The 12,162-nt window shown below is 44.9% G+C and overlaps 1 protein-coding gene across 6 annotated transcripts in view; it reads left to right on the top strand.

The window, feature by feature from the left end:
• eya1 (EYA transcriptional coactivator and phosphatase 1) overlaps positions 1-11,598 on the top strand; it is a 30,958-nt gene extending 19,360 nt beyond the window's left edge. For all 6 annotated transcript variants that reach the window (XM_070927727.1, XM_070927726.1, XM_070927728.1 and 3 more), the window contains 6 exons: positions 6,751-6,809; positions 6,929-7,089; positions 7,313-7,427; positions 7,734-7,855; positions 8,690-8,790; positions 10,747-11,598. In XM_070927727.1, the coding sequence (XP_070783828.1) occupies positions 6,751-6,809; positions 6,929-7,089; positions 7,313-7,427; positions 7,734-7,855; positions 8,690-8,790; positions 10,747-10,827 (639 nt within the window). In that variant the 3' untranslated portion in view covers positions 10,828-11,598. The remainder of the gene's footprint in view (positions 1-6,750; positions 6,810-6,928; positions 7,090-7,312; positions 7,428-7,733; positions 7,856-8,689; positions 8,791-10,746) is intronic.
• The last annotated feature ends 564 nt before the right edge of the window (positions 11,599-12,162 follow it).

Genomic DNA, 12,162 nt, shown 5'->3' with positions numbered 1-12,162 from the left:
ACGTGTTCTTATTTTTTAAATATAGTAAATTAGCTTCACTTGATGCCATTTTCATTCTAGCGCTGTGGCGGGGGGTTGAATGTGGAGTTAATTGATGGTCTACAGTGATGTGTATAATGAAGCCCACTGAGGCTGAGCTCACTGGGAAGACTGACAGCTCTGCTGTGACTCAGGGTGTGAGTTTACTGTAGGTGCGCTACTGCAGCCCAAACGCTAACACCGAGCGGTATGTGGGAACCAGGGGCCTCTCTCTCGCTGGCCAAGCCCCCTGTGTTCCCCTCTCAGTGGGGTACGGGGGCTGCCGTCTCCCCCTTCCCTGGGTGAGAAAACAACCCTCCCTGTCTGGAGGATAAAGGGCATGGGGGCAAACCACTCACAGGGAGAGAGAGGGGGAGAGGTCTCTAAAGGTGGGAACATTTTAAATTAGTCCACTGATGCCTCCATGCTGTGTGCAACGCTCTCACACTTATGCACATGCACGCTAAACATGTTGTGCTGCAAAGTCTTAACACACACACATGCAAACACATACACACAGACTTTCACACTCACACACACATACCTGTGGAGCAACCCTGTGACACTGTGAGCTGAGTGCCTTTTATAGCTCCCAGCCTGCAGTCCCAGGGTTGAAACCTCCTCTGTCACTCTCACCCAGGGGCTGCCTGTTAATGAGAGATGCTGTGAAACGCATGGTTACCTTTTCCTAGTGGCTGAAATGGCCCTCCAGAGCCTCTTAGCATGGAGCCATTCTGTTGGTTTTATGTCCCACTGTAGAGAGTCAGATCCTGTACTCGCCATTCCGTATGATTGGTAGCTTTATGGTGTTTTCCTTGATAGTGTATTTTTGCGGTTTTATTCCCAGTAAGGAGGAACATTATGCTAACTGTACTTTTCATTGAATCATGAAATGAAGTCATTTGGTTTATCGGTTACCAATTAACACTGTAGCTTTGTGGCACAGATTTTTTATTTATATTTCAATAAGGCCATCATAACACATAAAACAGAACAACCCGTCAAGATCTGCACCAGTTAAAACTATGAAAACATTCATTAGGAGTTCCTATTTTTTGTCTTTTTAATTTTTAAACAGCGAACTAAAAAAGGCAATTTTCATATAAAATATATTTTGTCAGATGGGATTTCTTTAGGTCTGTACACACTAATGTGGGTATTTCATCATTTGTCTGGCTGCTGAGGCAGCAGTTCTGTTATGCTCCTCAACCAGGGTCCGAAATTAACACCTGCCAAGCGCCAAATGCGGGTAGATTTTCCATTTGGTGAATAAATCTTGGAAGGCTATCCCCCTGGCCGGTAAATGTTTGTACCAAAATGTAATAGAAATGCTGAGAGTCTCTACCGTTTTGGTGTTACAGAGCGCTCCTAGACACTGTTTACCGTACGGGACAAAAGCTACGCCGCTAAACTATCACTTGCCGCCGGTCTGCTGCAAGCTACCATTAGACTAATTAAATAGATATTATGTGGCAATATTAACAAGGAGTAAGCCAACTTTTAAAACAAAAACCACCGACAAAAAGGAGGACGAAGCACATACAAAAATAACTTTTTTCCCTGGACTCTTTAAGTTTGTATTCAACATAATTATTTTGGCATGGCCGGTGGATTTTTTCATCTACCAGTCCACTCGGCCGGTGAGTTAATTTCGGACACTGTCCTAGACATAACTCCATCACGTCTCAAGGCAGGGCCACTGATGTGTTTTGGAAAGACTACGGAGAGAAAGTGGAGGTTTCAAAGCCACCCTGTCAATCTTTGCTCCTCAGAGCTCCACCTCACCCCCACCCTCTACCCACTATCCTAACATAGCCAATTCATGCCCCAATAGGGGTTGAGGGTGCATGGAAAATATAACATTATGATGATATTTCAGAATAGATTTCTTGTCCCGAACTAAAGAGGGAGACACAGCACCTGCCCAGCATGGTCTGTGGAAGAAGAGAGCAGAAACTTGCACAGATTTGTCCAAACAACAGACCACTTGGCAAGAATAAACTGTTTCTCTATGGATACATTTGTTGAGAATGGAAAATGCTGAAATGACTGAGATTTGATATTGCATTTAATGTCGCTCTCCTTGAGGTGTGGTTTGGGCTTGCAACGCCAAAAATAGGAAATGAGAAGCAGCTCATCCATCACGCATAACTAATTTATACTTTTCACTGCCTACCTGTGGGGGGTTTCTTTCTTTTTCAACTTTTCCAGCTACTGCAACAGTGTTAAAATTCAGTCCGTGGATCCCTTCTCCTTATCGTGTGAATTTTTGTAAAACCAGTATGGACTTCTCTTTACCTGTGCTTTGTTTGGCGCCGCTGTTTGAATTCCGTGGCTGTTCAAGCACAGATTGTGGATTGAAATGAAGTGGGTTCGAAGAACTCTCTCTTTGTTACCCACATCCTGTGTTTGACCCCCAGGTAATCACAGCCCCCCCTCCTTCTGCACCCTCCTCCTTTCCACCCAGACAGGGGTGCCTGTGGTGGGAACGGAGAAGGAAGTTGCTGGGGGTCACAGACCGCGGGGGGGATGACAGCCACTGCCGGTGGAGTGGCGGTATTGAGAACCTGCGAACCATGGATGAGCCTTTTTCACATGGCATTAGCCTGTAGGGTCACAAGGAATGCTGTGATGACGGCTGTTATCGCTCACACTGTGGCTTTGACCACCCACCCCCACCCCAACAGCTCACCTGAGAGAGAGGGCGAGTGGGGCAGCTTGTGTCCAAAAAGTGGAATATATAGTGGATTATATGGCAGTGACCTAGACCTTCATTGGAAAACCAGGTCTAAGAGTTAGTTTAGATAGCTTGGTCCTCTCTTTGCATGTATTTCTGACTTGCCCCATCTTTCTTCTCCCTGCCTCTGACTGTTGCAGTCAGCACTCTGAGCTCTTTCCAGGGCTACAGGAAGACTCAGGCCGTCATCGCTGATTGCTTAATGACAGATGCCAAGGGAACAAAGAGGGCTCTGATAACTTCCTCCGCAGTGAAGGGTTTTCAGCAGACTAGTGGAAAGACAGAGAGACGGGGAAAGGAAGAGAGAGTGAATGATGTAGAGATGGAAGCATCCTGAGGCACAAGCATCCTGTCTTCAATTGTTGTGCATTTTTTGGTGTTTTCATCTTTCCTGTGCAGATAAAGGACCGTCTGGTAGCTGAAAGAACTCCGATAAAAGAGAAGAATGTTGCTGAAATGTAACAGAAAAACATGGTGTTTGCATAAGGAGTAATTGCGATGGCTTCTGGTAGAGGGTCTTCACTCCTGAGTACAGTAGGAACATCTGGTGTGAGTTAGTGGTGATTGTAGGTTTTAGAGAGACCACTGTTTGCTTGGTGAGGGGAGAATCGGGGGGATTCGACGGAAAAGAGATGTTCAAAAGGTTCTAAGAAATTCTCAGACTGCCCGTCAATGTGCCACCATCTTGAAACCCTGTCATTCTATTGTTCGTGTTATACACAATGTTATTTTTTCTTTTAAGCTTTCCAATGAGTCAGTGACAGTAACTTTAAGTGCTTATAAACTATTTTGAGTCCTGCATCACAAGGTGACACTAAGTAAACAGTAAATTATATCTTTTCTTTTATGAGGCATATTTTTATTTGCTCTTCTTTTTATTTTCTGTATACTCAGTGTGCATTTCCATATATCCAGATCCAGATCTGTTCAATTTATTTGGCCTTTCATAATCCATCCATCCAACAATGCTTGATTGCCGCCAAGTCCGTCAGTTAGAAAAATTCACCGCACCATAGTGGTTCTTTCCACCCGATTCACTCAGACTACACGACTGTACTTAACTGACTTGAACCTGCACCATCTATGGCTCTGTGGTGTTTATGAGGTCTTCAGAAGTGGCTCCTAATGAGTATGTGTAAGGGTTACTGTACAACATTACCCACAGCCACCTCCTCTGTTAGCTTTCCCAGTCTTCCCAGGAAGCCAGTGCAGAGGTTTATGCCAGCCCCAGCTGGGAACAGTAATTGTTGGAGTCTGCGCATTCTTCCAACAACCCCCTCCCTTTTTATTCACCACACACACACAGACAAACTTCCCTGTGGAGGTCTCAAGCCCATTTCAGCTGTTAATTTAGCATCATAATATCTACAGAATTAAAAAGCCATGTAAACCCAAACCCCTGTATTTTTCTTTGCCGTTTTAATTTGTAACACTTACTTTTTGTTGAGGTTTGATGTGTTTATTAGCTTTGAGGATTTGGAAAGGTCCATGAAAAATCATTCATAATCAGGCAGCAGTTATAATGACTACAGTGAGGCCTAATTACTGAGACATATTTATGTGTTTCAGGTCATGTTTGAGCTTTGGCTGTGGCACCTAAAGTAGAGTAATATTGTTCTCAGAAAGCTGTTTTGATCCTTTCTGGCTGCCAGAAAGAAACACATTACAGGGGAAGAACAAACATGTGGAACTATTGTCATCCAGGAGACAGCATACAATTAGGCAATGATATACCAAACGAGTGGAGCTGAATGGTCCTGTACCAAAGTGAAACAGGTGGCAGGAGCTTTTGCAGTCGGTGGATTGTGTGTGATTCATCAGCAGGTAATTACTGGATAATAGAAGCATTCCAGTCACTTGCACCAGAATTGGAGGTCTTTGAAAGAAGGCTTTATGAGGTGCTTAACCCAGGGTGCTGTTTTTGTTTTCCTAAACAAACAGATGTGCCTCTGCTACTTAAAGAATTAAGCACACCAATACTTCTGGCTTGGATTCTGTTCTGAGAAAAAAAATCGGGGATAATTTGTGAACATAAATTATCCACAAGTTTGTTGGCAGCAGACCTTCAAACTGGGACAAATTGCTGCTTTCTTCAACTATTAAAGATCTGCTGGTGAGTGTCTGGAAGCAGATGAAGCCAACAGAGCTAAGAGCCCCCGCTTGCGCCTCATCTCCAATTGGCAGTCCATCTTCTGGAACGCAGGGCTCAGAGCTCGCTCCATGTGCGGTCACTTTGGACTCTCTTCCCCCAGCCTTTACCCGCTGCTCTCTTCCGTCTCCACCTCTCTACCCTTCCACCCCCTTATCGGGGTGCCGGAGCCCCAGAAAGGAGGGGGGGGGGGTCACGGGGTCAAAGTCTTTTCCTCTTTGGATCTTGGGGCTTGCTGGGAGAGGCTTGGCGAGAGAATGGCTGCATTAGAGCAGGGGTTGGGGGTCAAGATTTTAATTCTGTTAAAGAACAGCTGGTTTGAGTTTCTCCTCACGTCGCTCTCCCCTCCCTCTCCCCACAAATCCAGGGAGATGAAAAATTTGTTCAGAGGGGAACCAGTAAAATAAAAAAGGTTTACAGTCCAAAGCCCTTACCCTTACCCTGCTCTAGCATTAGAGAGGAATGCAATAACGTCAGCATTTGGCCTCAGTTAGACTGACTTAAAACAAGGAAGTCCTTTCTGTGTTTTGGTGTCTTAACAGCCGGATGAAACTTAATTAAAAAGCTTTAAAAAATTGGGAGGGATTTTTCATTCTCGAGACCGGAGGAATTCTCTCCCTCAAGTTTCACTTTCCATGAGAAATTATTATTTCTCACATAACTTTAAACAGGTGAGACTAACCTTTTTGGAAGTTATCCAACCAATTTAAAACCTGTAGCTTTCCAGAGAAATTACTACTTTGTAGAGATATCAAATGCGCTCTCTGTTGTTCGTTATAGATTAGGCCTGACTGAAACAAATTGAGAGTTTGACGTCACATTCATTTCGAAGACTTTTGCTATTAACAAGGCTATTGCTCAACCTCTCTTTTGGCTAAATTGCTAGCCACCCCCAGTTTTAGCAAAATTAAGCACAGCTAGTGTCTCTCTGCTCTGCCCCATGTGAAATGTGTTGATCTGAATGCCAATGCAGGACTCCTTCACATTTTGAGCTGACTGAGGGCGGAGGGGGTGAGGGGTGTGCACTAGAGCTCTCCTATAAATGGAAAACTAATAACAGATTTTCAGTCTGCTTTCTCCTGCGCTCTTTTGCCGGCTGCCTGGCCGACTGGCCCCGGGGCTGTGTTGGTGTGTGGCGCAGCAGCAATCAGAGGTCATAATTTCATTGGCGGTTAGCATCAGGTTCAATTTTTCTAGTAGGTTCATTTACCAGAAAGTCTGGATTGTGTTACTGTGTATCCGTGGAATCAGTGCAGAGCTGCAGAATCCCGCTACCTTTCCAAGAGGAGCCAGGCACCCCCAAAGGGGAAGACGAGTGCACACATATGTTTAGAGATGCTCACACTCATGTACAGACCATTAGTGCCAAAGCTCTTTATACACTCTGCTAGCCTTCATACATCCTTCTACTGTATGTATATATATCAGTACTCGCAGACATAGCTGTTCTAATGCCAACCTGGCATTAGAACAGCTAATGCTAACAGCAATTAGAGTTGCTGGATTGAGACTTAATTGGTTATGTCTGTGGGTGTGCATATCTTTAGACCCCTCTAGTGGTAGTAGTCCACTCGGGCTGATGATGAGGTTAGCTTTTGTTTGGACAGAGCTTGTGAGGGCACAAGGGAAGAAAAATGTGGGGAACTGATTCAAAACGATATATAGAGAAAGTCAAGGCGAAGGGAATTAAGACTGAGGTGTCCAGCCAAGGTACAAATTCCTGAATAGATATGTTGTCTCAAGTGAAAACTTACCTGGAACATGTCCTTTCCCAAGAAAGAAATCTCTCTAAATTATAGATTTGTGAATCCTACATCACTCAAAGGGTATGTTTTGTGTATTCCAGGAATGTGACCAGGTACATATCGACGACGTGTCCTCCGATGACAACGGCCAGGATCTGAGGTACAACACTGGTACACTTTCATTCTTGATTGAATAGCTGAAATAAATGGTGCCACTTGCTAGCATCAATGTTGGTGCAGCCTGTGCTGACAGATTCTTTTTTTTTGTCTTTATCTCAGCACATATAACTTCGGCGCTGACGGTTTCCACGCAGCAGCGACCAGTGCCAATCTGTGTCTGGCCACAGGCGTGCGGGGAGGCGTGGACTGGATGAGAAAACTGGCCTTCCGCTACAGACGAGTAAAAGAAATCTACACCACCTACAAAAATAACGTTGGAGGTAATCCCCGACAAGCAGCGCTGCTCTGCACCGATCTGTCGTGTCGAAATGAGTTTGCAGATGTACGCACCCTCATTACGTGGGCGTTTGTGTGAGTGTCTGCGCGTGTTCACGTGTGTTCTAAAAGCACACATGCCACACCACTTGGTCAGGGTGAATTTTGAAAATTTCAGTGGTATTCAGAGGGCTGGTCCAACCCAAACAATGTTACCCTGCGTTTCAGGTCTGCTGGGCCCAGCCAAAAGGGAAGCCTGGTTGCAATTGCGAGCAGAAATTGAAGCCTTGACGGACTCCTGGTTAACACTGGCACTGAAAGCACTAACATTAATCCACTCAAGGTAGGACTCCAGTGAGGAAAATTGTACCCAGTCCCATACCGCACATATATAAACTCGCATGTGGTGTAAATACAACTCCGTACTCCCAAGCTATTAAAGAAAACACCATTGCACCAATTTGTCTTTTGGACAGGCTTTGTCTGACTTTAAAAAGGAGATCCAATCCTCCTTTGTAGGACATGTTTTAAACCATTGATACATTGCAGTGTCTTTATTTTCGGCACACTGTGTTTTCTTTTGTCCTCCCTCTGAGTGATTTAAAATGATGTCATCCCTTTGCTCTCCTCCCCTGTCTCTCTGCTGCAGGTCAAACTGTGTGAATATCCTGGTGACCACCACACAGCTCATCCCTGCCCTGGCTAAGGTCCTGCTCTACGGCTTGGGAATAGTCTTTCCTATCGAGAATATTTATAGTGCAACCAAAATAGGTAAACATTTCATCTGAAATTTGTGGTTTGAATCCTGTTGTGTGATCAATCTATCACTTTGGGACGTGAATGCTTATTATTTTAGCTCGGTGAGTGTGAAGCGTTAAGACGCACATGCTACCTAAGTGACGGGACAGAGGCGTGGATGGGGTGGGAGATTCAGTCACCGGAGAGGGTTGATGTTCTTCTATGAAGGAATAGGCCTAATCAGCCTGGGATTATTTTCCTGGAGCTGGGCCTGTGCTGGGCCTCCCCAGGCCTCTCCTGTTCAGTCTCTGCATATGAAACCACTTCTGCACATTTATGTCATTCCGCAGCAACAGGACCCCCCCCCCCCCTCCTCCTCCCATCTCTCCCCCTTTCCCTCCAGTCCTTCCCCGTCTTCACTGTTTCAAATGCAAAATAAACATCAAGCTTCACCCCCTCACCATTTTCAGGCCCGTCAGCGCAGAGTTGGAGCCGAGTGTAGCTCATGGTTCCTCTGAGCGTTAAGCACGCTGGTCCTCCTAACCAGACCCTGTAGCATGCAAGAGTAATTTAGCAGATTTAAGTCTATTTGTCCCATGTTGGAGGAGGAGAAGGGGCAGAGTTAATGCTTTTCAGATTGCCTTTATCTGAGGGCTGATCTTATCACATCTCCTTTGCTGAGCTCAAAGTGTTTACACTCTGCCCTGTTTTGTACTTGGGGTGTTTTTAAAGGGGCTCCTGTCACCTTGTGCCTCTGAATCAACGTGACGGTGTTTAGTGTGGGTCCCTGAAGGTGTCTATGTGCCTGTGTATCTGTTTGCATCACGCAAACGCTCCATTAACATCCTGCTGTCCACTCCTCCACAGGGAAGGAGAGCTGCTTTGAGAGAGTGATTCAAAGGTTCGGGAGGAAAGTTGTTTACATTGTTGTTGGAGATGGTGTGGAAGAGGAGCAAGGCTCAAAAAAGGTAAGAAGTCTTGGAATAATAGACACCACGTACTGTATACACATTGAGTCATCTGGTGAAAATATTTTTTAGAAATACACGGAGCTAGGAGAAAAGATAATGTTTGGACTTTGTGATTACTTTCCGTAAGGTCAGGAGTTCATTATGAATGCTTACAGAACACAAAACATACCTTCCATACCGTTCCAAATAAAGGACTCAGCTCTCCTCCTCAAGAGTCTTACTTTACTTTCATTCGTTTATCCTCTTATAGGGCATCCGAGTACAAGAGAGAAAGTCTGTAGTGTGTAATCAGCGCTCTTCCTCCGCCGTCTCAGGTTTACAGAGCAGGGGAGGGGAGAGATGGCATAATTATATATTCCAGCTCGGTGCCCTGAGCAGCGTGAATGCTGTATGTGTAATGCTAGGCAAGCCCTTTCAGGCATGTTGAAGGGCACATTGTAAACAGAGCACGCATAAAGGAGACTTAAATCATTGTTGATGAAATTAGAATATTTACAGCAACAACAAGCCTGTTAGCACGGCACGGATCAAGAGAGGCTCAGGAAAACATGACGGTATCTGCTCAGATCAATCTGACATTTGCTTTTTTTATGTTACCTGTTGGCTCTTGCTCCACAATTTTGTGTATTCAGCGTTTCTGCCACGTTTTGGATGTAAACCAAATGCCTCATGCAAGCCACACACAGCAAACACATTCATTAGCAAATTAATCAGCGGCCCGAGAGCATACTTCCCTGACAGTTTCGGTGAGCCACAGTGTCAGGGCGAAGACGTGGAGTTTCCCTTTGAAAAGCCTCCAGCTCCTTTTTCACCTGTTTCTCAGTAAACAATAAGTAGAAGCGTGAGGACAGATGAAGAGTGATTAGCCAGCGATTAGGAAGAAGTAGCAACCTTTACCCCGGATAAGTGTGTAAAGCAATAGCTCTGTATTATGAAAAGCGAACACACCCTGGGAATATGGTCTTGAGGGATGATTGTGGAAAAAAGATGCAAATATTTTTACTCAGTCTTGAGTTGTTGGAGTGTGACATTGATGGAAGGATAAGGCGTTTTTTTTTTTTTTCCCCTTTTCTGAGTGGTGCGAGTCCCATGACACGCCATGCGGTAAAAGGTTTCTATGTCAACATCAGAGAGGACATGAAATAACACAACAATTTCACCCGTCAGGAGGCACATATCAGACGTGACACTGTGTGGAACTACAAAAGCAAACGTCTTAAATGTTCTCTCGGCCCTCATTCCTTCATCAAAAAGAAAAAAGAAATCCACAATCCCTGAAACAATTCTGCCTTCAGTTATTACCATCGCCTGGGAGAGGAGGCAGAGATAACATCTTCAGCTTTTAAACTTAAAAGCAAAGACAATTTACAAAACAAAAAGCAAAGAGCTTTTTAAGGGTCAGTGCAGGCTCTCCTAAGCGGAACATATGCCTGGGAGAGGCCATACCTTTGATAAGGGGAGGGTAATGGGCTCCACACACTGAGGAGCCGAGGACTCTACCTGACAAGCTCCTTTCATTCTCTGCGGCTCAGGTTTCCTCTGCTTGGGAACAACAGCTCATTTGCACTGTCCCAAACACACACTGGCAGGCAGGAGGTTCATTCAAAAGACACTGTGGGGAGTTCAGTCCTGTTGAGGTTGAAGACAGCTACTGGAATAGTTTGGTGGTATAAAACTACACGTTGATGCAGGAGAGAAATTAGTTAGAGGTACAAATGTACTGTTTGGCTGCATAAAGGTATGCACAAGGGAGCAAGAGGAGCAGTCGTGGTGTGTTATTGATATGATTGCTTTTCCTGGTGAATGGACCAGACTCATTTCATTCAATGAATGTATTAAGCGGCAGTATAAAGAATAAAATCTTCATTTTTGCATTTTGCTTTGATAAAGGACTGAAATTTTGTTGATTACCGTACTAAAAAATAAAATATGATGTTTTTATTCCTCCCACAGCACAACATGCCCTTCTGGAGGATCTCCAGTCATTCAGACCTCATGGCCCTCCACCACGCTCTAGACCTGGAGTACTTGTAGCACTACACCACGATGGTACACCCCGCTCCGCCTCAGCACACCCTGCAACCTTTCACCTCCGCCCTCCAGCCCCAGTCCCACGCTTTGCCACAGACACCTACAACTCAGAAAAGCCCCCCCCGTGCTGCCTGCCGTCTGTCTTCCACTACACAGGAAGAAAAGAAGAGGAGAATGGAGAAAAGAAAAAGGCTGAGCACACGGTTAATGTGCTGACATACGGTCACACTTCGTCTTAACCCTAAACTTTTTTTTTTCTTTTTTTTTTGCTGGAAGCGAAGGAGAGAGGTGAATTTATGGCGCTGCAGCTGCTTGCCCTGGTTACTGTGAATCGGCCACTTTCTGAAGCTGTCCAAGTGTTTTACGGCCCCCCTGTTTGTGCCGGGACTCTGTCAGGGTTCACACCTGTGAGGAGAGCAGAGCTACTGATGGCCTCCCCTCGCCACAGAACTCAGCCACAGTAAACCGCAGGCCCACGACTACTGGTGGTGACATTTCTCCACACCTCTAGCTCATCCTCCCCCTCCGCTCTTCACCTCCCGTCTCGGGCTGTCCCTTATCTGTCTACCTACTTTTTAGTCTCTCTTCCGTCACGGGACAGACAGACAAAGCGACTGCTCCTCTGTTAACTGTCGGCCTGGGAGTCCTGTGCTTCTTATTTATGAACGGAGACTTTGTTAGTGGCGCCGTGCCACCGAGAAGGTACCTCGACGACAAAAGACTCGTGCCTTTTACAAAGTACTATTGATTTCCAACGCAGCAGAGAGGAAGACATTTATGGAAGAAACAAGAAAAAGGGGGTTTTCTAATAATTTAAGAAAAATACAAAAAACTTTATTTACAACGCTGAGACAATCGTGTATAGAGGAAATCTTTTTTTGTGTGTGTAAGTTTGTAATCACTGGACTATTCCTTCCTATATTCATTTAGGTACGTGCTCTTTAAAGGTGGCAATGCTTTTTTCATTGAAGTAAAAAAAAAAAAGGCATCCCATCGCACATACGCTTGTGCGAAGCCTGAACGTGTTGATGTGTTCGAGTTTTGTTCAGTAAAACAAATATGTAGATAATGGGATTTTGTGATAAATCGTTTTTTGTCAAGACCAAAAGCATGGATGTCAAGTGTCAATGACCTTTCATTTGATTCTGTGATGTTTCTCGTCCCTACAGGAAACTTCAGTCACATCTTTATACAGCATAACAGGTCTCCTCTACTGCAAGTCCTTTTTAGATTGATATTTTAAAGGGAAAGAGGTTTGTTTGTTTTTTTAGTTATTCAGAAAGGTAGCTCACAACTTGTGTCCTCACGGCATTTCACCAGCTTGCAGCCCTGACCCCA

The sequence above is a fragment of the Enoplosus armatus genome, chromosome 21 (genome assembly GCF_043641665.1).
Source record: "Enoplosus armatus isolate fEnoArm2 chromosome 21, fEnoArm2.hap1, whole genome shotgun sequence".
NCBI classification, from domain to species: domain Eukaryota; kingdom Metazoa; phylum Chordata; class Actinopteri; order Centrarchiformes; family Enoplosidae; genus Enoplosus; species Enoplosus armatus.
This window is presented reverse-complemented; position numbering and strand designations above follow the sequence as displayed.